Source organism: Zootoca vivipara, chromosome 5, assembly GCF_963506605.1.
Source record: "Zootoca vivipara chromosome 5, rZooViv1.1, whole genome shotgun sequence".
NCBI lineage: Eukaryota > Metazoa > Chordata > Lepidosauria > Squamata > Lacertidae > Zootoca > Zootoca vivipara.
The window spans coordinates 36,701,302-36,728,757 of record NC_083280.1 but is presented as its reverse complement, the minus strand read 5'-3'; the positions used below and the strand labels follow the sequence as shown (position 1 = coordinate 36,728,757).

Here is a 27,456-nt window from a genome sequence, read left to right as displayed (position 1 = left end):
GCTGACACCAAATATTACAAGACACATGCACCTTCTTGTTTGATGTGGCAGCAGGACACATGACTGTTAAGGAGAGAGCCTGTTGGTTGATGAGACAGAACGTGTTAGCCTGTGGTCTTCACTGTTTTGAATGTAATACAAGAGCATGTGTTTGCCAATTTCTGTTTGATGTAGCAGACCCTCCAAGTGTCCCTATTTTCCACGGGTACACCTGATTTAGAGAAGCTGTTCCGGTTTCTGATTTGATCCCGGAATGTTAGGATGTCCCTATTTTCACTGGAGAAATGTTGGAGGGTATGGTAGGATGTCCCTATTTTTATTTCCATCTGAAGGCAATCCTGCATAGGGAAGTTTTTTTTTAATGTTTAATGTTTTCTTATGTTTTTATATATGTTGAAAGCCACCCAGAGTGGCTGGGTAACCCAGTAAGAGTGTGGGGGGTATAAATAATAAAATAATTATGGAATGGGAAGTCCCTATTTTCATCAAGGAAATGCTGGAGGGTATGCTGTAGCGAAAGTGCATATGCAGGCCATTATGAACCAGCCATTGTGGCTGGGAGGAGTCCTGATGCTCCTTATAAAATGCCAAAAACCCATGTCCTTGTAGCATCTGAATGGAGTGTGTTGGTCTCCTCTCCACCATCCTTGTATGGTCAGCAGCAGGATTAATATTCAGGCCAAATTCGCCCTGTACTATTGAACGCTATCCCCCCTCTGCTTTCCCTGTGTGGCCCCTAAATCTGTTCTGGGTTTCCCCATAACCCTCCAGAGCAGATGTAGGAATGGAACAGGGCAGTGGTTCCCAATGGGCTAAGTACTGCAGACCCCCCCCCCCTTTTTATTGAAAAGCTGAGCCATGGAACCCCCTTCTTTTGAAAACACTGATATCGCTGTGGTGGTTTTGGTTATGTGAATGGTGCCACCATACCCTTCAACATGTTGCAATGCAAAATTGGGACGTGTGTTTTCTGGGCCATGCTCCTGCATGAGCCACATGTCCCATGCAAGAGCACAGGACCTCCCTCCATGGGATATCCTGGACAGCTGATGAGTATGTGCCACGTACCCCTTGGGTGGGTTACACAGACCCCCTGGGGTTTGTGGACCACCAGATGGGAACCACAGGCCTAGTGTGTGTGCAGGGGTGGGGAATCCCACAGCTAATGTTTGCACTAGTTGAAACTATTTCATTGACTACTGCTCATACATTACATTGCAGCCCAAACACTTGCCACTCTGCTTACAGGCACTGGAGTTCTACACAAATTCCAGATGGCTGCATGCATCATTCTTAACACAGCTGCTTAACAACTCTTCTGCATTATGAAACAGATGAGCAGTGACAACTGACAGCCAGTGACTTGAGGTGTGGTGACTTGTGGATTGGGTTAGATCAGGCATCCCCAAACTGCGGCCCTCCAGATGTTTTGGCCTACAACTCCCATGATCCCTAGCTAATAGGACCAGTGGTGAGGGATGATGGGAATTGTAGTCCAAAACATCTGGAGGGCCGAAGTTTGGGGATGCCTGGGTTAGATAGAACTAATCCAGCTATTTAGCCCAGGACATGACACTGATGTTCACTGAAGGGTTGACATATTTTGACATATTTTGAAGAGCAAAAAAGAGGACACATTTGCCGACTTCTACTTTTAACTATGGATCACTACTACGACTCTCATTTTACATACTCATGAAAAAGAGGCTGTGTCCTGGAAAACCTATGGCAACCCTAGCTACCTCACAGGGTTATTGTGAAACTAAAATGCCACTTTGATCTCCTTGAAGGATGGACAAGATACAAGTATAGTATATTCACTGTCTCCTCGATAATAGCAATGCCCTTTTAGCAATTGCATTTGCCTTTGAGTATGTCAAATTTTGAGCTGCAGAACTAAGCAGGCTGGAGGGCACTGTTTGTCTGCAATGTTGTCGTTTTTCCTTTGAGGGAGGAGGACAAGGAGCAGGGGAGAAAGAGACATTTTTTCTTTTCCACCAAATTATGCTCTAGTCGGTTAAACATAAAACAGAATCATGTGTATAATTGGAAACGTAATGCTCAGCTAGCAGTCGGGACAATCAATGGCTTTGTCATCTATTTACCATGAAAATGCTTCAGAAATGTAGGATGAATTAATATTCAGACTACCTTGCAGCCTGGCCAAGATTCCAGACACATACAGAAATAGGCGCATAGGCAATGGCCACATGTAAAATCCCAGAGGAAAAGCTCTTTCATGCTTAGCACCATTACACCACACACCGCTCCCCTTATAAGGCAAACAAAAGAATGGTATGTAGGCTCCCGACCACAGGCTGTAATAATGTGCAGATGCTCTGCTCTTTTCCAGCTTCAGACCACATGCATCTGCTTATTTAATTCAGTTGCAGTAACAGTTATAGCCTTCAATTAATGTTCTTAATGTTCCTAGAATGCTTTCTCCAGAATCTGCTGTGTGTGAAATACTGCCTGAATGCTTGGGTTTTTCTACCCCACATCCATCCTGGAAAAAATTCTGGGAATAAACAGGCTTACTAAATAAACAAATAAAAAAAAATCTCTGCCCTGATGTGTTCAGAGCATAACTGTCCTCTGATGAAAGCTGCCTTGCCCGCCTGGCTCATTAAAGACAATTTGCTAAGAGAAAGTAGATTGTATAAATTAGATCAGTAGAAACCTGACCAAATATGAGCTTTTAATACACTGCTAAGTCGCTGTTGCAACCATAAAGTGGGCCCGATTCAGAAAAATGCAACCAGTGCTGTGTAGCAGTGGCTGAAAACACAATCCTTTATTTTACTTTGTTGTTGTCTAGTCGTTCAGTCGTGTCCGACTTTTCGCGACCCCATGGACCACAGCACGCCAGGCACTCCTGTCTTCCACCGCCTCCCGCAGTTTGGTCAAACTCATGTTGGTGGCTTCGAGAACACTGTCCAACCATCTCGTCCTCTGTCGTCCCCTTCTCCTAGTGCCCTCAATCTTTCCCAACATCAGGGTCTTTTCCAGGGAGTCTTCTCTTCTCATGAGGTGGCCAGAGTATTGGAGCCTCAGCTTCACGATCTATTTTACTTTATTATCCCTAAAACATTTATATTGCGGAATAAATGCTCTGATGACGCAGCAGGCAAAAATGGCAAAAATAAAAACAATTTTAAACACCAGTTTAGTCCTTTTACAATGTAACAACAAAATTTTTGGAAGGCATTTTTGGAACTAGGCAAAATGACCAGCCAAAACCTCTGCAGGCGTCCTCCCATGTACATGAGGGAGCACCCTTTAAACACCCTGTCTGCAATCCAGACCAAAAACACTGTATCCAAAAATATCCACAACTAGAATTGTAGCTCTGAGGCCGGCTGGAGGACACAAGGAAAAGTGGCTGCTGCTGTGCTACCCCACACATCAGCGGTTAGGCAAGGAGCAGTGCCTTCTTAAGCATATCTGGCGCCCTGGCGCAGAGATCCCTCCAGTGCCCCCCCCCGCCCCGTTTCTCAGCACGGCTGCCGCGGGCACAGCAACGTGGCGCCCCCTGGCGGCCCGGCGCCTTGCGCCACCCAGCCTTGCCTTAGAGCCGGCCCTGGCAAGGAGGCTGAGTGAGCAGCCTAAACAAAGCCCCACTGTGCCTCCAGTCTCTTCAGGGCTTCCTCTGCCCTCACTGACGCCCTCTTTGGGCTCCAAGGACGGTCTCCTTGCAAGCCACTTGGACTCTCCAGCTCTCTCTGTACTGCAGGAGTTGAATGTATTTCATTCCTTGGTGCCGCACATATATGCGGTCATGTGCAAGTTGATTGAGCCTGTACTTAGATCTGATTCTAGCACTCTTCCTGACTGGAAGTGCTAGTAATAATGCTACTGGCTGCAGTGTGGCTGGAACTAGCTAGTCATTGGGGGAGGGGGCCTCTGTGCCCACAAAGGAGGGATGGTACAACCTGATTCGGGACATAGCGTTATCTGGACATTGGATCCAACAAAGGTGAGTCATTGAGGGTAAAGCAAGACGAAATGATTTTGATGTTACCAGTACATTGTTTCCATTCATTATATTAATAAATCTCAGTCTCCCTAGGCCACCAGCACTCCCCAAAGCAATATGGTGGGGCTACCTCCAATAATGAGAATGATGACAGTAGAACTCACTTTATGTTTATTGGCAATTTATTTTATTCAGCAGGCATGTTGTTCTTTTCATATTTATTTCTTTTTGTTATGGTTTTATACAAACATTGGTTCTCTCATACATAACGGTGTAGAAGAAAAACAACAGTCTTGCAGCGGCGCCTTAAAGACTAACGAATTTTATCATAGTATAATATTTTTCGGTGGATCAGATTGAACTCGCTTCATCAAGTGCACGGAGTGTCATTCTCCAGTTAACAGCAATGAAATGCGGAAGTGCAGCCAGTGACAATTCAATCAGCACTTAATATATACGCAAAACGACCCTTCGCAACGTCAGAAATCGGTGATGACACGGTGCACTGCTCCTACACAGAGCAGGTTCCTTCGCAGGAATTTAAAAAATCAGCTTTGCAGCTGAGTTGCCCTCACTCTTACCAGAGAGGTAAACAGCACAATCCAATATGCGTTTACTTACTCCCAGAGAAATTGCGCACAGGATCCCATCTCCGGGAGGTGAATCTAAGCGTTCGGTGAAATGGGACGTCACGGATACAGAAGGGAGGGGGCGCGGTGAACATGAAAAAACCCGACCTCCAGCTCGCAGGAGCCCGCCTGCTCCTTGTGGGCCCTTTTGCGCAAGCGCGGGAGGAAAAAGAGGCGGGCTGTCGCGTCCGCCGGCGCACGCGCACTGGACTGGGGGATAGGCCTCGCTCGCTCGCCTGACTCTGCTCCGCCGGAGGGGCGGCCGGAAAAAGGGGGGCGCGCGCGCACGGAGGGAAAGCGAGAGAGAGAGAGAAAAGAAAAGAGGCTGCTCCATGACTCCCGGCCCTGAGAGCGCGGGCGCGCGCCGCGGCCGGAGCATGAGCGGCCGCCGCCGAGTGTGAGGTGCTCGCGGGTGGGGAGGGGCCCCGGGTTCCCTCCCCGCCCCGCCGAGGGAGCCGGGAAGCGAGCGATGGTGCGGGGTGGCCGGGGGGATGGAAGCTGCGGCGCGGCTGAGGCGAGGCTGCCCTGCCGCCTCCTCCTCCCTTCCCTGCTGCTCCTGCTGTCGGCGGCGTCGGCCTCCGAGGCTCCCGGGGGGTCCGTCGAAGCGCCCCTTCCCGCCGCCCCCGCTGGGCCCGGCCTGAGCGTCTACATGAGCCAAGAGGAGGTGCGGCGCCTCATCGGTGAGTGAGGGGCGGCGGCTGCTGCTGCCTCTCCGCGTGCGCGCCTGCCTGCGAGGGGGGCGGGGGGAGGGACCCCGCGGTGTCTCCGTCCAGGCTCGGCTTCCTCCGGGAGGGGAGGGAGACCCCGAGAGGGCCGTGCAGTCGGTGGGTGGGGAGCGTCGCCGCCCGGCTCTGGCCAGGCACCCTCTTCCCCGCCGCTCCCCGGCTGGTCCTGCCTTCGTTCCTTGTACGGCCTTGCTCTGCTAAGGCTGCACAGCGACTCGCCTTGCGAGGGCTTTATGAGAGGAGGCTGGGTTTGGGTTTCGGGGTGGAAACAAAATACGTGGCTGGGGGAGGGAGGGGGGACCTAATAGCTTCAAATGTGCTTCACGGTGCAAATTCCCAAAACCGCTCTTTGCAACTGCCCGGGTGAGACGTTTACGTTTTCCACCCAAAAGCCACCCAAACCACTTCATGGTGAAGGAGGAGGGAGCGGGAGAAGCCCAGAACCAAGGCCAGCAGCAGTCTTTCCTTGGAGGGTGGGTGTGTTTTGCAAATAGTGACGGTCGCACTCAGTTCAGACTCAAGCCTTTTTACGTGCTACTTGGGTTTGTTTGTGGTACTGCTTGTACCGTGCATACACAATAAATTATTTTATGCAGCCCTGTCCTAGAAGTTCATGCTGCAAGATACTAAATCATTAAGACTTGACTGGGTAAACACTTTATCCCTTATGTTAATTTATTTATCTTGTCCTTGCATATTTAATTTTACTGTATCTAATTGCCACAGCATGACTGCTTTATGAAATTTACCAAAATATGGCAGATTTTGCCTACACTCTAAAGTGAACACTAAAATTCTTCAGTAAATGTGCTTTTGGGTGGAAGGGTCAGTGATGTCCTTCATTTTGTCACCCTAGTCCTGTACACACTTAAACCTTGTTAATGGAATATAATAAAATTGTGAAATCTCAATCTAAAATATAAGTAACATTAACAAAATTTTACGTGCCATAACACATCAATTTATTCCAATATATATTTTCAAAAAATGAATTTGAAAACCTTTGAATGGCACATTGTATATCCAGATACCTATTATTGAAGCTGTTGATTTGTACATATTCGCAGACTCTTACAAAGACATATTTTACTCAGGAGTAAGCAGTCCTGAAAATATGTCTGCAAAAGTTACTAGCTCAAAATAATTATTATTAACTCATTTGTTCATGTATACATTAATGTTCCTCCCGCTGTCTCTACTAAGTTACAAAAATTAAAATATAACTGTCTGGTTTTCTCATTGAAATGCTTACTTACCACAGGTGACTAGACAAGTGCATATTTATGAGTCTCTGGTTAACTAGATGTTGGGATGGGGAGAAATGATAATTAAAGTAAGCAATTTTCAAAACTGAAATTTGCAAATATACATAAAGATAGTTTGATGTAGGTGATTTTACTTCTGTCAAAGAAGGAAAGAGTTTTTCACATTTTGTTTATAAATTTGCTACAGTATAACACTGTTCTCTGTACAGTACAAGTCTTATTTCATAGCTTGGAAATTTATATTATTAACAACATTTAGTTTTTAGCCAGATGCTGGCTATCCAGATGCTGCCTTAAACTAGGTAATTTATCTGAGGTCACAGAGGCTTTCTATAGTTTCAGGGGGGGCTGAGAGTAGATTTTGACCAGGATGTCATGGAAGTAAAGAGTCACTTATGTGGAGGAAAGGTGCTAAGCATGATTAAATAAGAAACTGACAGAAGACGGATTCATCTTAAATTTTGTAGGATGGGTATAACTGCAGAAAGAGGGGTGTTACAATGTGTTCCTGTATGTTTGCCTAGCAGTTCTACTTGATAGGGTTGTGTATATCTCAGACTCATCGGATTGGGACTAGGTACACACAATGTCTTGTGGGAAAGTTTTCACAGTTGTAAATGGATAAAATCCCTGGAAAAGACCCTGATGCTGGGAAAGATTGAGGGCACTAGAAGGGTACGACAGAGGACAAGATGGTTGGACAGTGTTCTCAAAACTACCAACATGAGTTTGACCAAACTGCGGGAGGCAGTGGAAGACAGGAGTGCCTGGCGTGCTCTGGTCCATGGGGTCACAAAGAGTCGGACATGACTAACCAACAACAACAACAACAAAATATTCTTCATAGAATCATAGAGTTAGAAATGACTCAAAGGATCATCTAGTCCAACCTCTTGCAATGCAGGAATATGCAGCTGTCCTACGTGGGAATTGAACTTGTGACTGTGGCATTATCAGTACCGGTACCATGCTCTGATCAATTGAGCTATCCAGTGGTGTAAATCCACTCCAGTCTTGTGTAGGTGTACACAAGGCAATTCAGAACTTCCCAGTTAGACTGATGTGGCAACTTCAAAAGTTCATAACTTCTCTCTTTTAAAGCTATCAAACAATGGTTACAGGACATTTTCTCTGGTCGGTCACTAAGATTATTACAAGATTTCCTTTACTCACATCTTCATAATCCTAGTAACATAATTATCTTCACTTTTTCAAACTTGTCTATGGAACAAGGATGACGGAAATCATTACAAAGCCAGAACCTTTAAGATTCTAAAAATAGCTTGGGGGGTCCAGGCATGTCAGTAGTACTTCTGCCTGTACATCGCCAGTTGTCTGGTCCTGCTGCATATCTATGCTATTTACTTCAGCTGTAACTGTGCTTTCCTGTGGACTTGTGCAGATAATATTATATCACAGAGAAATTACAAAACAAAAAGTGAAAAAGCCTGTTTTCTTTATAATTCTTGCTATAATTGTCGTAGCATCTCTTCACCTAACATTTTCAATGCCATCCTATCTCTTACTGCACAGATGGTATTGAGGAGTCTTCTGGTAATAATGTACTGTAAAGTTTTAATTAAAGATAGGTACTGTATCTAATGATTTATGCACAGATACTGAAAGTTGTTTCTGGAGTACTCGAAATTTCCCTTTCAGCAGCTTTCATTACTGAATACCCAAACAGCTTATAAAATGCGCTTTTCAAAAGCATTTTGGGGGGCAAAAGCTGGGAGGGAAACTCAGAAAAGCTCTAGCATATATTCACATCTCTATCACTGCCTGATAAATTGTATCCAAATGCCCACTCAACTGAGCTGTTTCTACCTGATTTTCAGCTATTCTCTTAACCCATGGCAGTCACCTGCGCACCACATTCCTACCTCTCCTGTGGAAAGGCATTTCAGGGTGCTGCAGTTGTTGAGAGACTAATTTATTGAATTGGTGTGTGAGGGAACAGAATATTTGTTGGTGTACGGTAGCACCAAACAATGGTTTAGCATTCTAACGTGTGAAGAGAGCCAGTGCTTGTTAGGTGTCTTATTTTCCATTAAGTTTGAGCTTCTGAATTTGAGCTACAGTGGTACCTCATGTTGTGAACGGGATCTGTTCTGGCGGCCCGTTTGCAACATGAAGCGCCACATCTCTACACGCACATGATGCAATGTGGCGCTTCTGCACATGCGTGCAGGTCATGGATGCACCAAACCCAGAAGTAACCCGTTCCAGGACTTCCGGGTTCGGCGCATCCGTAACCTGAAAAGACGCAACCCGCAACAGATGTATCCTGAGGTATGACTGTACTTACGTACTATCTATATTTACTGTTCTATTTTGATCTGGTATTTAGATATGGCTGTTAATTTGAATTAAGACACAGCTTTTAGTGTATAAGGCCGAGGTGTGTTAAAATCTTTTGAATACTGTACATACTTAACCTTTTTAGATTTCTTGCATGCCACCATCTCATCAGTTGTATGGTCCTTGAATATATCTGCCTGGAGTTGTGTGATATATTGCAGAACAATTATTTCTTAGCTGAAAACCGTCCTTTAACATAGTGCTCAGGGAGAAAAGATGACTACACAGTAACAATTACTGAAGGGAAAACAACCTCGAGGAAGGAGCTTACTTTGTTAAGTTGGCTGTCTGTATCTGCTTTGAGGATGCTCCAGCTTATTAAATATCTAAGTCTGAGGTGGTAGAGACAGATGCTAGAATGGCTGAATATGTTTTCCAGTTGTGCATGTACAGCTGATACAGATGTGTTTCACGGTTCCCATTGCTCTTGATGAGGCAGCCTATAACCATCTGGGATCACGAGGCAGAGTGGAACTCAAGCTTAGATAAAGATCATTTTGTGCAGATTAGAGTGCCTGGATAAATTCCAGAGGCCAAATTGTTAGGGCATGAAGAAAATTAATGCTGGCCAGAGCTTCATTCTGATGCCCACAAATTTGAAATATGCTTACCAACTCTAGATGTAAAAGTATGTTGATGTAGCAAAATGAATCTTTGGCAGTATTTGTTGTCATAGGATGAGCAGTGACATACCAGGACCTGAAATAACTAGATCTTTATTGCATGTTTGCTCTGAATATTCATGCCTAAAGATTTGAAAGGATGAATGTTTACTATATTTCTAAACACTCAGTAGTCTAATAAAACATATCATTTTACTAATTCTGTGCTGATGGTTTATTACACTGTCGTGATTTCTCTCCCCCTTCGTGGTTCATAAATTTTAGTGCAGTATGCTGTTTTTGAGTATGTTTTAGATAATGTGGACAATTGCTTTTAGAGTTGGTGCCAAACTTCAGAATTCTCAGACACAGTTATTGGATTTTAAAGTCAGGACTCCAGAAGGGACTCTTAAGTGATTAAGGCCTTCTCCGAGGCTCCACAGCCTTTTGTGTGCTCAGTTACTCTATGTAATGGTGCCTTCAGGATGCAGTGTCTAGTGTGTATTTTCAGTAAGTAGTTCATAAACTTCTGGACCTGTGAACGACACTGTAGGGGTGGGAATCTACTCCTGGAGGACTGTAGTAGATGCAGAGGTCTCTAGGTCCCTTTGCATTCTTGGTGACCTTGTTCAACCCACTAAAGTGCCTAGAGTAGCATTCCCCAACCTGGTGCCATCTAATCTTTTGGACTACAGTTCTCATCATTCCTGACCATGCTTTATGGGGCTGATGGGAGTTGGAGACCAGTACAGATGGAGGGCACTAGGTTGGAGAAGCCTTGTATTGAGTCGGATTAGTAATTACCGAAATTTGAAAAATAACTGATGGATTATGAGAATGTCCAGTGGTTGTCTTTGTAATTAATAATGGATTTTAAAATTTGAAACTAATTTATTATGCTTTGCCTTCAGATAGATGGTGTCAATTCTAGCTATATTGCCCAGCAAAAGCTAGCATGATGCTTTTTGCACAGCGGTGTCCTTGAGGTTCACTTGATTCCCATAAAGCCTCTAAGCTAGGGGTTCCCAAACTAAGGCCCAGGGGCCGGATGCGGCCCAATTGCCTTCTAAATCCGGCCCGCGGATGGTCCAGGAATCAGCATGTTTTTACATGAGTAGACTGTGTCATTTTATTTAAAATGCATCTCTGGGTTATTTGTGGGGGCTGCCTGGTGTTTTTACATGAGTAGAATGTGTCCTTTTATTTAAAATGCATCTCTGGGTTATTTGTGGGGCATAGGAATTTGTTCATATTTTTTTTCAAAATATAGTCCGGCCCCCCACAAGGTCTGAGGGACAGTGGACCGGCCCCCTGCTGAAAAAGTTTGCTGACCCCTGCTCTAAGGCTACCCCCCTCCCTGCTCCCTTTTTCTCTCTTGAAAAAGTACATAGAGCTGAAGAAGGAAGTTGTAAGAGGTGCACTTTCTCACTTCCTCTTTCAGCTCTGCGTTTTTCATGGTTCCGATTAATTCTACTTGACTTTTATCCGGATTGCTTGAAAAGTGAAGTACATGCCTATAGGCAATGTAACTTAGATGTGCAAAAGAAGAGCAAAGATAGGAGCAGCATAATATAAGACAATTTGATATCAGCTTGCCTGTTTTTAAAAGATGCAAAAAGCAACATGAAATTAGTCAGAGTTATCTAGTTCTTAGATGCAGGATCTCTTCCTTAGCTTCCTTTAATTAGCTATGAAATGCTGTGTACACACCATACATTCAAACTTTATAATCATACACACATTCAAACCATACATTCAAACTTTATAATCTCCCCCCCCCAAAAAAAGGAATCCTGGGAACTGTAGTGAAGGGGGCTGAGAATTGCAACTGTCTTCAAGGTAAACTACAGTTCCCAAATTTCTTTGGAGATGAGAAATCCGCTTTAAATGTATGGCTCACAGCCTATATGATATAGAATCATTTAGCATGATTTGTTGCAGTAGACACAATTAACAACCCTGCCCTAATACCTCATACCTCATAGTAAACAAATTTATTCAGTCATGAATTGCATTGTAGTGAATTGAATTGCATTGTAGTGAATGGGAAGAGAAACAAGACATTCTGAAGGGTCCCTTTGGCACTACTGTGGCAACTGAAGGCACACATTTTAGCTACATTAGGATTTTTGTTCCTATGTTTTTTGTGTTCAATAGTATCCATGAGAATTTACATTTGTTGTGTTTCTTCTTAGTTTGTTCCAGAAGTTCTCAAATCTCTTGTTACATTTGTGTCTCAACTATTAAACTTAGTGAAGCTCAAACAAAATCAGTTGGTTGGGAGCAGCATAAATTTTAATGATGATGTAAGCCCCAAGGAAACAAAATTGAGAAATCTGCTGGCCTGGCACAGCATCAAGTGAGAGAGGAAAGGGACATATTTTTGCAGTTTCCACCTTCTCATACCATAAGATGCACATATGGACCGGATTGCAAAATAGAAGTTGGAAATATCTTCTGCTCCATGAGACTGAATAGAATTGTGAACGGTAGGATCATGCCAGTTCCTGCAGGTCATTCAGTGGATATTATGCATGGTTGTTGGTAAGATGTGAATTGAAGCAGAATATGTAAGTCAAAGGAAGGTGATTAATATAATAAATGTGATTTTGTGCACATTTGGTTAAGAGGAAAACTACGGTAGTATTGCATGCTTCCAAGTCCACATACAAAGGCTTTCTTACAAAAGTCCCATCTGAATGATTATGGATGATAGCTTAAATTTCTGATAAAGCATTCCTAACTTTTAAAAAGCTACCCACTTGCTAAAAAGAAAGGAAAACTGGCACATAGAAATTGTTTTAATTTACAGGAGACCCAAGGAACATAAGCTATAAAGATGAAGATAATACTAGAATTGCTTCTAGTAATTCAAACTCTGTTGAGCGTTCAGAAAATGAAACCCACCTATTGTTTGTCTGTCTTGCTCCTCAAGGGGGGAGTTCTCACAAGAGCCCCTCTTAAATCAACAAAAATCACTTTCCCATGCTAATTGAGGAGAGCTTTTTGTATTTTCTAAAACTGCAAAGATTTAAAGCTCTTTTATGCAACAGCCCCTTGAAAAAGCCCCGGTTTTGTTAAGACTTCTAGAGTGACATGATCCAGTATTGTAATGAATACAAGGGTTCCTCAGCATCCTTCATTCTAAGAATGAAATCCCTGCCTCTCCTTGTCTGCTTCATAATGTGTTATGTTAAAATCTTTAAAATCTTTAAAGAATGACCTTGAATTTCTGTGGTATGGCATAAGCCTACCTTCTTGTTCTAGGCTTGATTTAATTTATTCTCTCTGGTTTATGTCCAAGTGTGGAGCACAAAGATATATGTTAATGTGATTTAGGGTTTGCCTGTGCAAAACAGTGTTTCCTCTTAAAATCTAAAGCAAAAAAAACAGGCCTTGTCATGTGGTTTGCTTTAAGTTACTGTAGGTAAGATCCAGTAACAAGAAACTAGATCCTTGAGCCTTAAGCTTTCTATATATGAGCTCGCTTAATGGGGTCTGCAAGTCAGAAGAGTTTTAAAGTAGATTTGTTTAGTTGATCCCAGAAAAGTTTTTCTTTATGGCAGTTGAATAAGTTATTCAATTATTATTCTGTTGTTTTGTCTGCAATTGGAGAGTCTGTGTACACGTTTCCTTGGACATTCATAACTTTTTGTAGTGTTCCTTATCTCCTTCCATACTTTTTCCATACTAAACATGATTTAGCCCATAGTTAGATATTTCATAGCAGCTTTTTAAAACAACAACCAAACATTGACACACACCCCTTAGCCTCATCAGAACTGTGGGGAAGAGGGATGCTTTAGTCCTTTGCTCCTGCCGTGGTCCTGATTGGAATTGATGTGGGATTGGAGGAGACTGCACCAGCTATACACAATAGGAGGAAAGTTTCTGTTGATGCTAAGGACTAATGAATCTATTCTACCTGAGATTTTATCAATTCCAAAGCTTGGTTTGCATGCTGTATTAATTCATAGTTTATAATAAAGGTTTATTCTAGGCTTATTGCTCAGAGTTGGTTTCATGAAAACAAACCACAAGCCCATGCGCCCATGCCACAACAAGCCAGGCTCTGGCTTGTTTTCTCCCCCATGAACGAGTAGAGAAGTTGTGTGTGTGTGTGTGTGTGAGAGAGAGAGAGAGAGAGAGAGAGAGAGAAACTAGTTGATTTTAAACATTTATTTAAATGTTGAAGGTGAATTGGGTTAAATTGGCTTAACTGGCACTAAATGTTAGTTTTCTTCTTGTTTACTAAATTGTCTGTGGCTGTAGCTTAGCTTTTAACTTCATTTCCACCACCCCCCTTGTTTTAAACATGTTTTAGGTATTGATGCAGAACTTTATTATGTGAGAAATGACCTTATCAATCACTACGCTCTGTCCTTTAATCTGCTGGTACCAAGTGAGACAAACAGCCTCCATTTCAGTTGGCATTCCAAGGCTAAGGTAAGCACCAACTATTATTTTATGTGGATGAATTAGGCAACAGTATTCATTGTGTGGCATTGGAGGGCTTAACCAGGGTGGGTAACCTAAGACTGAAGCTACATGTGTAAGGGGTGCTACAGCTGGTATAACACACTGTAGCAGTTGTGGGTGGGTTTTGAGATCCTTTGCTGCCTGGAGCAGTTTCATGGATTCCATCCACCCCATCTTCAACTCCACGCATGGAGCTGGGGGAAGGAAGCAGAAGTCCATGAACTTAGGCAGAATGTGCAGCATGTGTCCATGATCAACAGCCCATTCTTAAATATTGTCCATTTGGAAGTAAACTCCATTGCACCCAGTGTACACTAACCAAGGAGAAAGTATCACTGAACACGGTGGGATTTATTTCTTACTAGACATGCATTAGGATTGCGCTTAAAAAGTATAGTATGTGAGAAAGCTTTTCTCTTCATCTCATAGGCTTGATTCAAATCACTTGTCCTAAACACAGTTTGGTTTTCATGAATGAGCTTTAGGCTTGTGTGCTGCTTCATCTTTAAATACACAAGAGTCCCCCCTCCCTGTTTCTCAGTAGCCATAGTTTGCCCAATTCAGATATCTGTAAACCATAATTTTGCCTCAGGTTCAGGATTGGAAACCATACAACATGTATTAAATTGTATCAGTGCACACATGAGTCAGAAAAGTTTTTTGACATTTAAAAGGATAGCTGGCTTTGGTTTGAATATTTAAATATAATTCAAACAGTGATATTTTGGCATCCAGCTTATTAAAGCTGAAATATTAACTGTTCTGGCTGTGTCGAAAACTAGGTCTTTGGGTAGATCTGTGGGTGAATGGAAATGTGTTTTTCTGGCAGAAAGTGATTCCTGCCTGTCACTTTGTATTGGTCCATCTCCACATCTTGGTATGGTTTAGTATCCCTTCTGCTTACAGATCACCTTTTCTGGTTTTGATCCAGATTCTACCTCCCCCCCCCCTTAATAATTGGTTGGTTGAGATGCACGTAGATTAAGGGAATGTCTGATTTCATCCTCTGAATTTACCTTGTTCATTTTTGTTGGACACTTAGCAGCACGCTTCTGATAATTTGGTTCTTAATTTATCTCAAGTAGAAATCAGTGCAAATACATACCCTTTTATTGAGCATATTTTCTTTTTGGCTTGTTCTGCATATCATTACAGATTGAATATAAACTGGGATTTCAAGTTGATAATCTATTGGCTATGGATATGCCACAAGCAAATATTTCTGAACAAGGAGAAGTCCCTCGTACTTTATCAGGTAAGTAGTCCTTTATTACACAAACTGTAATGCTATGTGCTAATGGGGATACCTTCACCGCCATGATTCATGTGTTGGTAACCTCACGGTTGAACTACTGTAATGTGCTTCATGTGGTTTTTGCTTTGGGATTGATCTGCACACTGCAGCTGGTGCAGAGCACTGTGACCCAATTGTGGAGTGAAGTACCTGGATGTGCAGATATTACTCACATGCTGAGGGAATTACCCTGGCTGCCAGTTAGCTACTAGGGTGTGCTCAAGGTCTGCTATTAGCATATGATCCTTGGAAGAAGGAATGTAAAGTCTGTAATAAAATTAATATAAATCCCTGGACAACTCAGTTCCAGGTTTACTTGCTGAACTGCCTGCCCATGTATAGAACTGTAAGATCACTTAGATTGTGTGGGGAAATTTTACTTGTGGCATAAAACCCTACAGAATATCACAAGGCGGTGACCCCAAATTGGACATTTCCTCCACCGTGGAATGCCCTTCCTTCTGAAATAAAGTGGAGCCTCCAGATACAAACATAATTCGTTCCGGGGTTCCGTACATAACCCGAAAAGTCCACATCTAGAGGTGCTGATTCTACGTGTGGCACTATAGAGCGTTCTGCGCATGTGCGCGCAGCAAAACCTAGTAGTATACACTTCCAGGTTTGCCACGTTTGCAATCTGAAAGTTACATTATCCGAAGGTAACGTAACCCGAGGGTCCACTGTATGTGAAACACCATCCCATCAGTTTTATCAGATGTGTTGTAAAGACGTACATCAGGCTTTCCCTGACTTCTAAAACTGGACCCTGTTTTTTTCAAGATTTCTCATCTGTTTTCAAGTCTGTATTTTTGAGATTTGCTTAGAGATTTTAAGTATTAAGCTGTTTGGATAAAAATAAAAATAAGCTTTTAGTGGGTCTGCTTTGAGTGTGTTACTTGAAACCCTATATAAGCCATTATCAAGTTTCAAATCTTGGTTTCTTAATCTTTGAAAAGAATTCAGTGTTTTATGTGGATAGGTAAGTTGTTGTCCATGTGCCAATTCTGTAATTCCTAGTTTTATGTTTATAAAGTCGATGTGTTATACATGTGTGTTGGAGGAGTGGCATTTACATATTCATATACTGACGGTGGTCTGTATATCACTATTTTGTACAATAAAATTAATTTGAAAAGAAGGGATTAGAGAAAAGGATGATTTGAATATAAGCCATAGTTTGTTTAGCAGAAGTGTGGTTTGTCTAAATTCAAGCCAAATTCATGGAAAATACAACTCTCAATTTCTTCTAATTCTGCTGCTTATATACTGTCTCCAATATCAGTGTTAGTGGCATCAGCTGAATACCAGCCACTGGCAAGCAAGAGTGAGTGAAGGCGGTTGCACTCATGTCCTGCTTGTGGCCTCTCACAGGCATCTGGTTAGCCGCTGGGGGAACCAGGATATCAGATTAGAAAGGACTTTGGTCTCATTTGCAGGGTTATTCTTAATGTTCATAAGGAACATGAAAAGAGGAATCAAGAAATCATGCCAGTTTTTTAAAAATAGTTTAGCATTTTTGGCTAAAGGTATAAATGCCTTTTAAAAATTTTTTTTTAAAAAAAACAAGCTGTAACAAAGGAATTAAAAATGCTCAGGAGTTAAGGCAGTTTTGCACTGCTGATTTAAAATGTGTGGTTTTTCATTTTATCTTTTAAAAACATGTATCTATGTGGCTTTTCTATTTACAGTGTTTCGGGTGGAACTCTCTTGTACAGGCAGATTAGACTCTGATGTTACGGTACTAATGCAGCTCAACATGACAGTTAATGCTTCCAAAAATATCACAGTCTTAAATTTCAAACGAAGGAAAATGTGCTACAAAAGTAAGACATTTTTATTCATTGTTCATATTAAAGAGATAATACAGCTTTGTAATTTTTTTTCACTTGCATTGCACATAGCTAGAGTCCCTCCATCACCACCCTTTTCCTCCTCTTTCTCTTCCCACCCAACCCCAGAGAAAGCAAGTGTGTAGGAGCTGCCACCAGTGTTGGGAGCTGTAATTTGCCTAGTTGGAAGCAGACTTTTCAGATCTGTTTGGATTGGTTTTGAGAGTATTGGACAGACCTGTTTGAGCAGTGTGAGATGAGGGCTGTTGGGGTCAGTGGTGTACTGGAGCAGAGGATGTGTCAAAAATAGCTTCCAATAAATGTGGACAAAAGAATTTCTACAAAGCTGAAGGAAAGTGCAGATGAAAGAAAATATAATACCCAATAACTGCAGTGAAGACTGTAATTGTCTCTAAATGGCATACTCTATAACAGTGTTTCTCAACCTTTTTTGGGCCACGGCACACTTGTTCTATAAAAAAAATCCCGCGGCACACCAACTCTGTGCCGCCCTATATTTAGTTTAGTTTGGAGGGGAGACGTAAAGCATGCCACTGAAGAACTGCTGCGCGGTAGCCAGGCGGACCCACCAGGCGCTCTCACCTGGGTTGGGGGGTGGCGAGGGGCCCTCTCCTCCCTATCTTTCCCTTTTTCCCTCACCTGGGGGGGGCCTCCCTCCTTTTCCTCTTCTCCTGGGGCGGCTGGGGTGGCGACGGCTGCGGTGACGAGGCAGGGCCGTCACGTGGTGGGAGGTCCCGGGCTTCGGAGCTCTTCCCGGCCGCAGGCGGGCTCGCTGGGGGGCTTTAGCGGCTCCCCGCTTGATCCGCCGGGCGATTCCGACACCCACGCGGCTGCCGCGGAGCCCAGGGGTCCGTTGATCCTCCAGCCGGGCGCTTTCGGTGTTGCTCCGGTGGGGTCGCGGGGGGAGCCTCCAGCGGCTCCCCGGTCGATCCGCCGGGCTCACTTGGCGCCCGCGTACCGGCGGTCCGGAGGCTAGGCTGGCAGCACGGGCACGCTGGTCGCTCTCAGGAGCTTCGCGCTGCCGTGCCGCGCGCCATCTTGCCTCACCGGAAGTCCGTCAGCAATGCAAAGTGCCCTTTTCCTCGCCGCACGTCGCGGCACACAAGCCGGTGTCTCGCGGCACACTACTGTGCCGCGGAACACCGGTTGAGAAACGCTGCTCTATAAAACACGGGAGTTTTGCTGCAAACTTAGTAATATTGGCCTATTAAAGAGTTGAAAGAAAAGCGCAAACTTTTGAAAAGGCTTGGCTACTGTTTATTGATTTTTGAAAACATTGATAAATGCTCAATACTAACGTAACTGATTTAATATATTATGAAGTTCCAATATTTTCTTCTTCAACTGCAACTTGTATACTATTTTTGTTGAATTTTAAAGGAACGTTTTTGTATATTGTGATACGATGTTTAAACTTGTTGGCTTATTGTATGTTTGTAAAGATGTTGGCAACATTATTTATTTAAACCTTTTTTATCCTGTTCTTCATTGCAAAAAGCAATTCCATATTCATAAAACAGCATAAAAACAAACATGAAATGGCATAAAGCAAGGCAATTCCAAACCGATGCATTCTGACAATACATTTCCGCAGAGGTCTGGGCAAATAACCAAGGCCGCGGGTCAAGCTTCCAACAATGTGTGTGCCAGTTGTATTTCAGAGGGAAGGTAATTCCAAAGCTGAGATGCCACTACCAAGAAGGCTCTCCTTGCTGCACTTCCAGCCAAACCTCAGTAAATTTACCAAGCCCAGACAATCTTGGTACAGGGTCTGGCCTTTAAGGGGAGCAGGTGATTTTAGGACTTTGCTTACCAGTACTAAAACTGCAAGAAGATCAAGCCTATCCATTCTTAAGGAAATCACCCCTGGGGGCTCACTGGAAGGACAGATCCTGAAGCTGAGGCTCCAATACTTTGGCCACCTCATAAGAAGAGAAGACTCCCTGGAAAAGACCCTGATGTTGGGAAAGACAAGGGCACAAGGAGAAGGGGACGACAGAGGACGAGATGGTGGACGACAGAGGACGAGATGGTTGGACAGTGTTCTCAAAGCAACCAACATGAGTTTGACCAAACTGCGGGAGGCAGTGGAAGACGGGAGTGCCTGGCGTGCTCTAGTCCATGGGGTCATGAAGAGTCGGGCATGACTACTAAACGACTAAACAACAACAACAACTAAAACTTTGCAGCAGTATCTCAATAAAAGGGATATTGTTAACCAGAAAGGATCATTACTAACATTGGGAATGCAGGAAATCAATATTTAAACCAAGACGCATGACTGGAAACAGAAGCTACCTATAACCAATATGCTTTAGACCTCTAGAAAGGTGGAGACCTAGAGAAGGGTTAACATTTACATGTCCTGAGAAAGTTTGGGTTGCAGGGTGGATCTGAAATACAGTAAATAAATTTCTTCTCGATAGCATCTACTCATGGGCATGAATAGTTGCAATGATTACAGGAAAGCTTGAAAGTTAAATATTGTGTTCCCATGAAACACAAAGAATGCAATACAAATGTATCCATGTGCTAAATCTACCCCCATTCCCTTTCTTGGGGTTTTACATCTGAAAATTCAGCTTATGTTCTTTCATTGGCACATGTTTAAACAAGGGTCAACCCTTGGCAGTTAGCATTGTATTCATTTTTAATTTCAAGGACCAGTCTCCATGTTACTGAAATCTTGTAGTTGGTGTTACTGTGTGGTATGTTTCTTCCTCCTTATCATAGCTGCCAAGTTATCCCTTTTTTAAAGGGATTTTCCCTTATGCTGAATAGGCTTCCTCGCGAGAAAAGGGAAAACTTGGCAGCTATGCTCCTTATAGTAGGTGAACTATCAGTACTTTGAATTCTCGGGTTTGCCAGATCTTGATTAATTTATTTTTGACTTAGCATTGATAGAAGATGGAATAAAGTGTTCTTCTGTTCATTGTCTTGGTATGAAAAGTAAAAGTCAGAGGAAAAGTGATATCAAATGTCCCCCCCCCCCACTTTTGTCTTTAGAACCTGAGCTAGAAGTAAAACCACCAGTATTGGACAAAAATATCAGCAAAGCTATTTGTAAGTAAATGTGTTTCATACTTTTAAATGGAAGATTCCTGAAACCATTATTCATATGCCACACACAGGAGAAGTTGGGGATCTGTCGTTTTCTTTTAAAATTATCAGTCTGCATAATTCAAACACATTTCTTCCCCTTCTGCTGTTAGATAAGGGAAATTGGTCAGATTTTTTAAGAGGCAGACAGTATAAATCCCCAGCAGCTTGTACTTTCGCATTTTTGTATTTCATGCTTCTTTTATTGATTATCATGTTGTGAACTGGGTACTCCACCAAGCCGATCTGTAAGAGATTAGTTTTGCTATCAGTCTTTTTAGGTAATGTATTTTTGAATTTGCATGTTACAGGGCTGCATATTTGGGTATATGAATTGAATTCCTGTGAACAGTAAATAGAGAGAAGGCAACTTACTAGTGAAGATATTATATTACAAAAACTCCATTGGCCTTTTGGTGGAAGCAATTTCATAATTTTTTCATGTCGAGTTATTAGCATTATTAGCTAATGAGTTCTTTGTAGTGGAGGGCATCTCTCTGTCCTTGGTACTCATCAGAGTCTTCTCTTTTTGTACTTCAATGAAGACTTTAATGTAGAGGTTTTGTATCTAAAGGCTATGATATCTAGTTTTTCTAGGCATCTCTTAGTGACTGTTTTCAATATTTTATATTTAGACTTCTAAAACTAATCTTGGAAGTCACATTTTTCCTTCACCATAAACTTAAATTATATAAAAAGGTAAAGGGACCCTTAAATTATAAACTTAAATTATATACTACAGTATAATAGGAAAATAAAAATAAACATGTTACTTATTCATTTGTATGTGAACTTAGCTGAAACTGGCAAATGTTCTATCCATTTTGTTGCAGTAATGCTTTGCTCTTCCATTTCAGTTGATCCTGTAAATGCAGCTCCCACCACTTCTACGCGTGTGTTTTATATCAGTGTAGGAGTTTGCTGTGCAGTCATATTCCTGGTAGCAATAATCCTAGCTGTTTTGCATCTTCACAGTATGAAGAGAATAGAATTGGAAGACAGGTAAAGAAAAAACATGGACTTCCATTTTCTTTCCATTTTCATGTTTGAGACATTATATGGACTTCTTGATGCACTAAAGGTAGCTCCTAGACCTGAGAACTTAATGTCAGCGCAGTATATAACTTGTTTTTCAGTGTTCCCAGATAATGCAATACAAGACTTACTAAGTTATCAGGCTGCTAGCCATGTTGGCTTAATACTACCTCACGTTTCAAAGGCAGTGTGTCTCTCAATACCAGTTTCAGGGGAACACAAGTGGGAGAGTACTATTGCATTCATGTTCTCCTGTTTGTGGACTTCACTTAAGCCATCTGGCTGGCCTCTGTGAGAACAGGCTGCTAGCTACATGGGTGTTGAGCCTAATCTAGTGGGGCTGCTCTAAGGCACTGGCATATTCTGTGAAATAGATTAAGATTAATCATAATAGGTTCCAGATGTCCCAAACTAACTCCCCCGCCACCCGCCTTCACTGTCTCTGTGTGCTGATAGTTCTTGGGATTCTCCCACCCCTAGATCCTCTCCATTTAAATAATATTCTTAAACTTCATTTCCCTGCTTACAATTTGCACATCCCTAACAGTTGCACTGAAAGTGAAGATACTTGGAGCAACTAGGGATGATTGAGGGGGGGGGGAATCCTCTAACATCACTGAATAATACTTGAAAATATGTTTTAAAATGTGTGGCTGTTACTCATTTTTAAAAACAGATGCATTTCTTCATTGTGGTCATAGTCAATTTACAAAGACAGGTGCAAATACTCAATAGAGGCCCCCCCCCCAAAGTGCTATATATGCACAGTCCAACCCCTTTTATCTGTTGGGGACATAAACAAGAACATTCTGACTTCTGTTGTACATATTACCAGCTAAACTCTGGAAAAATGCTTGGCCCACTATAGTTTCCCTTACATCTCCTCTAATTTATTTGAAACCTATAACACATCAGAACTCAAATCTACAAACTTAAAAGTTTGGACTTTCCCCACTACGCTACAGTTTTTGTCTTCCTTTTCGGCAAGATTTGCAATAGTTAAAGGTGGAATTGCTTAAATTGCAGTTGATTTGATTGAAAACGTTATTAATCAAAATGCTATTTGATTGCTTTTTCATGTTCTGATATTCATTTAAAGTACTGTATTAAAAGCTTTTGACATTTTTGCTATATTCAAGTTGAGTTTTGGAGAGGTCTGGTTTTGTTAATCTTTTTTTAGCTGCACAGCTGAAGTAGTATCTTAGCTTCAGTAAAAGTTACCAGTAAATGGTTGAAAATTAGAAAATGATTGTGTTTTCTTTTCCAAAACAGCATTAGTGACAGCAGTAGTTCTCAAGGCTTATCTCAGCCCTCAACGCAAACAACACAGTACCTGAGAGCTGACACACCAAACAATGCAACACCAATTACTAGTAAGTGTTAATCTAATTACAGATACCCACACGCCTCAACTTTGTATGTTTAAGTGTTAGTCATAGTGATTGATCTAAGAGATCATACTGATGTTGACTAGCAGGAAAATGTGTGAAAAGTCTAGAGTTGGAATCCTAGTGGCCTTTGTTTCCCTGGGCTGCAAGATCACAAGAAAGAAGATTCCACCTAAACATTAGAAAGAACTTCCTGACAGTAAGAGCTGTTCGGCAGTGGAATTTGCTACCAAGGAGTGTGGTGGAGTCTCCTTCTTTGGAGGTCTTTAAGCAGAGGCTTGACAGCCATCTGTCAAGAATGCTTTGATGGTGTTTCCTGCTCGACAGGGGGTTGGACTGGATGGCCCTTGTGGTCTCTTCCAACTCTATGATTCTATGATCACAATACTGCACATTATATGAGAAACATGGGATTCTCAACCCATAGAGAACCCTGACTTCTTCAAAGACTCCTCCCTGATTTTCCTATATAAATGTTCAATCCCCCTGAAGGAGCTAACACAGAGATGACATGCTTTCACCAAGTGCATGTAGCTCTGCCTGGAGTGTCTGTTTCATTGCTAGATCTCAGCCTGCACTTATTTTCAGACTGCTGGCAAAACAGTTAATGTGTAAGGGTAGGATGATGGCCTTCAAATCATTTTTTTCTGTGTATTCTTCTGTGCTGCCTCAGATTATTGACATGTCCATGCCCTTTGTGAGACTGCAGCAGACACTGTTGCCATGTGTTCAGACTTTCCTCTGTATATCTATGGATTAGAATGCATAATTGTTAATTTTCACCATACTTTTAATTTGGTTGAATCAATTGACTTGGATCCTAAAATACGTTAACTTCAGTAAGCTCACGAAGGACAATTTGTTGCCCCCATCTGTATTCCTGCAAAAAGACTGGGGGATCCCCCTGAATGATGTAGGTTCAGGCATAGGGTGAAAAGAAATGTTTCCTGTCCCATTACACTCTGGGTGCCCATCCCACAATTTCAAGAGGTTCCCAGAATGTAGCACAATACTACAAATGGTCCCAAAGTGGGTTGAATGATAGCACCCATCATCACTGCTTGTGTAAGTAATAGGGAGCTTTCTTATCAGTGGATTTGGCTGTGTTCTAACTTCATTGTTAGAGGCAGTATGCAATACCAATTGCAGGGAATCACAGATGAGAAGATTACTTTTTCACTTGTGTTCTGTTTGTGGGTTTCCAGATGGTGTTGGGCTATAGCCTCTGTCATCCCCAGTGTGACCAAATATTCTGTGCTACTGTTTTTAGGGCAACAGTTCCTTAGACTGCACTGCTGTTAGTAATTTCTCTTTGACACTTCCCTATTATGGGGCAGCAAGGTAACCCTTAAGATGTGCTAGATCAGAAACTGTTTGAAAGGACAATGCCCTAATAATTTCATACAATTAGGATAACGTTTGATTCTACAAAACCTCAAGGAGGTTTCGAGAAACAGTAATATCTATGAGTATCTAGATCGTCTGAGCCCATTTGACTAGAATGGAATACCAGCAAGAAAAGGTTCTTGGAAATAAAGGATCAGTCTCTGCAACTGCAGCTATTTGAGACATTGGGAAGAATAGGGACAGGAGAGTTTATTTCGTTTATGAAATCTTTCCTCCTGCTGAAGAGACCTCTCAGCTTGCCGCTATGAATGTTCCAGATTGACCAGCTCCACAAAGCTTCACCCAGTCTACATAAACAAAAGTCCTTGTGAAAGGCATTGGAATATTTTTACTAGAAACCAAAATAATTTTGAGATGCTTTATCAATTTTGAAAAAATTATAAACACAGGATTCACTTTGCATATAAGCAATGTCTCCTAATGCCCAGAAGAGGGCAATGTGTTTGCTTTCTATGTTTGTTTCAATCTTGTTATGTGTATGATACTCAGTAATTAACCAGAAGATAATTATTCTGCATTGCATCCTGTGGCAAAACATTAAATACTTAAAAGGTACTATCCAGGGCCATAGGTTTCTTTTCCTGCATGTTTTATTTGCAGCATACTTTCCTCTCTAGATAATGATGAATACTCCTATTTACATTTGGTATTTATATTGGTATTGTTTGGATCTGCTGGCTCCTCAGGTTATCCTACTTTACGAATAGAGAAGAATGACCTTAAAAGTGTAACGTTGATGGAGGCAAAGGCTAAAGTAAAGGACATAGCAATCTCCAGAGAGAGGATAACATTAAAAGATGTTCTTCAAGAAGGTACGAGTAAACAGTTCCTCATATGTGTCAATATGCAATCAATCAGATGATATGCTTTTCATTTTTCTTGGCCTTTTCTGTGGATTGTTGATACCTCAAATGACTGGTGGTAGTTATAAGTAGGGTGGATTGTTTAAATAGGTAACAAAAAATTGGGCATGTTTCTAACAATGATGTCTAACAATGGTTCGGCCATTATATCTGATCTAGACTAATTTGTCTGATAAGTGTGCAATTCCATTTTTAAGAGGTTAGATGTGTAGGGTTATGTTTTGTGCATAATGATTTTATCCATATTGTTTTTGAAAAGCATACCATTTTCATTGCTGCTTAACTATCCTGGGTATAGGGAATATTATGGGGAAATTGAATTGGGCAACTATATCTCAAAACATTTCTGACGATACATCTTATTGCTCTGAAATCTTGGTAAGGTGCTTAATGAAACTAAACGGGGGGGGGAACAGGGCCTTGTTTTATTTTTGCCTAATCCTTCTGGTCAGTCTTGTAAACTAGCATATTTTTTAAGGTTTGATCAGTTTCTCTACTAATCTATGAGCAAAATTTTTACAGGTAAGCTTACTAATCCACAATGTTAGCAAAAGAGGGTTTCACGAAGATGTTAAAACTTCTGTTGCTTATGTTGGCAATCTCCCTTTGAACTCCTCTAAATTAGATTGGCAAATAATGGTTCAAGTGCCAGCTACAAAAAGGTTGATGAAATGCTGAACAAAGAGGCCATGGATGGATGTGAAGTTTCACAAGAGGAGAGTCCACTGCTAACCTTGATTTCCCTTCACTGTTGATTTATTGAATGTGTGTACAAATTTCTGTTGACCTCATTTTCTTCGTTCATTGCTCTCATCCTCAGGCACATTTGGTCGAATTTTCCATGGAATGCTAATAGAAGAAAAAGACCCTACTAAAGAAAAGCAGATGTTTGTTAAAACAGTAAAAGGTAGGCTTTCAGCATGACTTTTGTTCAGCTTTAGGCAGGTTATAGGATAGTCATTGCTTCTGCAAAATAGTTCTTTCTTAGATGTATTGAAAAATGAATGTCCGGGCAAAGCCTCTTCCACAATCGAAGAATTCCAACAAGTCGCATTCTAGTAATTTTTCTGTCTCTGGCTTCAGTCTATTGAATTTGGTATGTATATTTCAGGTATGCATTTTGAACCAAACATGGAGACCCCCTAAGAAGTAACGAGGGGCTGGTTTGGTGAGCTAGTACATACTTGGAAGACGGTTGGCTTCCATTGAGCCTTGGGGAAATATATGGTTGGGGGAGACTACTCCATAGTGAAGTAGGTTAGCTCTGCAGCTTGGGAGATAAAAGAGGACACGGGAAAGAAAAAAGGCCTGAATGGTAAGTAAAGAGGGACCGTAGCACTAGCTAATTTTTGTCTAGTGTAGAATATGAAGTTCATAGCTCCGAGGAGAGAGGAAATTACAGGTCCCAGCATTTAAAAATGAGTGAACTATTTTCAGTGTTCAGCTGATTGCCAGAATTCACTGGTCCTTTTTCACATGAAGCTTTCATCTCATGGCCCCTCATCTCAGTCCCCTCATAAGTTTTGTGGAAGGACAAGGAAGGCAAGCCACTGTCTCAAGTTTATTATAAAGATTTAGTAACCACAGACAGTGGCAGAACACAGGTTCCCAAGTCCAGATTCTGGCATCTCTTTAAAAGATTTGGCGTATCAAGGCTGAGGGAAAGACCTTGGAGAGGTACTACTGGCCATAACAAAGAGTTTGTGAGCTAGGTGGATTGTTGTTCTAACCCGGTATAAGGCAGCTTCATATGTTCCTCTCTGTGATCTCTCCCCACAATCTCTTAAAAGGGACTGTTACAGCCTTTTCCTTTTTACCCACAACACTGCAACATTTTGTCGATTTCATCTTAAGCTATGTGACTCATGCTTAAGTCCTATTGAAAGTGGTGGGACCTAGTTCACAAAGTCTAACTTAAAATCCCATTGATTTCAGTAGGATTTTTAATGCAATTAACTTGGTCTGGATCCTGTTCATCAAGAATGTTTAATATTTTAGTATGTGATTTTGCTATTTGAGGATTTTGAATTTTATGTGTGTCTGTCTTAGCTTTGCTTTTTTCCCTTTGCTTCCCCCCCCCTTTTTTTCCTAATGCAAATTTGCTCTAACAAGCTTTTGGCTTTTTAGATCAGGCCTCAGAAGTTCAAGTGACAATGATGTTAACAGAAAGCTGTAAACTCAGAGGTCTTCATCACAGGTCAGCACTCTTTAAAATGAAAGCAAAGTTGTTTTCATTTGTGTTTGGGAATTTGATGGTTTATCACCTAAGGTTTAGTTTCACAACAGTCTATTGAGAACAGTTATTAATTATTACTTCTGCAAAAACACTTCAGTTTTAGTCTTCATGTGAGCCATCTTCAGTCAGGCAAAGTGCAAACTTGAAGGTGACTGGAATTGAAGAGTACTTTGCATATGCTTAATTCAAGAATTCTCAAATAATGAATTTGGCCTATAATGCAATTGCAAAAAGCTATTTGGCTATG

At 41.8% G+C, this 27,456-nt stretch overlaps 1 protein-coding gene across 2 annotated transcripts in view; it reads left to right on the top strand.

The window, feature by feature from the left end:
• The first annotated feature begins 4,804 nt into the window (after positions 1 to 4,804).
• The window catches only part of RYK (receptor like tyrosine kinase), a 30,490-nt gene continuing 7,838 nt past the window's right edge, over positions 4,805 to 27,456 (top strand). Inside the window, exons 1-10 of one of the 2 annotated variants that reach the window (XM_035133136.2) lie at positions 4,805 to 5,285; positions 13,883 to 14,004; positions 15,193 to 15,292; positions 17,020 to 17,154; positions 20,188 to 20,244; positions 21,138 to 21,282; positions 22,588 to 22,688; positions 24,797 to 24,922; positions 25,794 to 25,880; positions 27,101 to 27,170. In XM_035133136.2, coding sequence (XP_034989027.1) covers positions 5,075 to 5,285; positions 13,883 to 14,004; positions 15,193 to 15,292; positions 17,020 to 17,154; positions 20,188 to 20,244; positions 21,138 to 21,282; positions 22,588 to 22,688; positions 24,797 to 24,922; positions 25,794 to 25,880; positions 27,101 to 27,170 — 1,154 coding nt within the window. In that variant the 5' untranslated portion in view covers positions 4,805 to 5,074. Of the gene's footprint in view, positions 5,286 to 13,882; positions 14,005 to 15,192; positions 15,293 to 17,019; positions 17,155 to 20,187; positions 20,245 to 21,137; positions 21,283 to 22,587; positions 22,690 to 24,788; positions 24,923 to 25,793; positions 25,881 to 27,100; positions 27,171 to 27,456 lie in introns of both variants that reach the window. The other variant, XM_060274586.1, reaches the window with a different exon arrangement.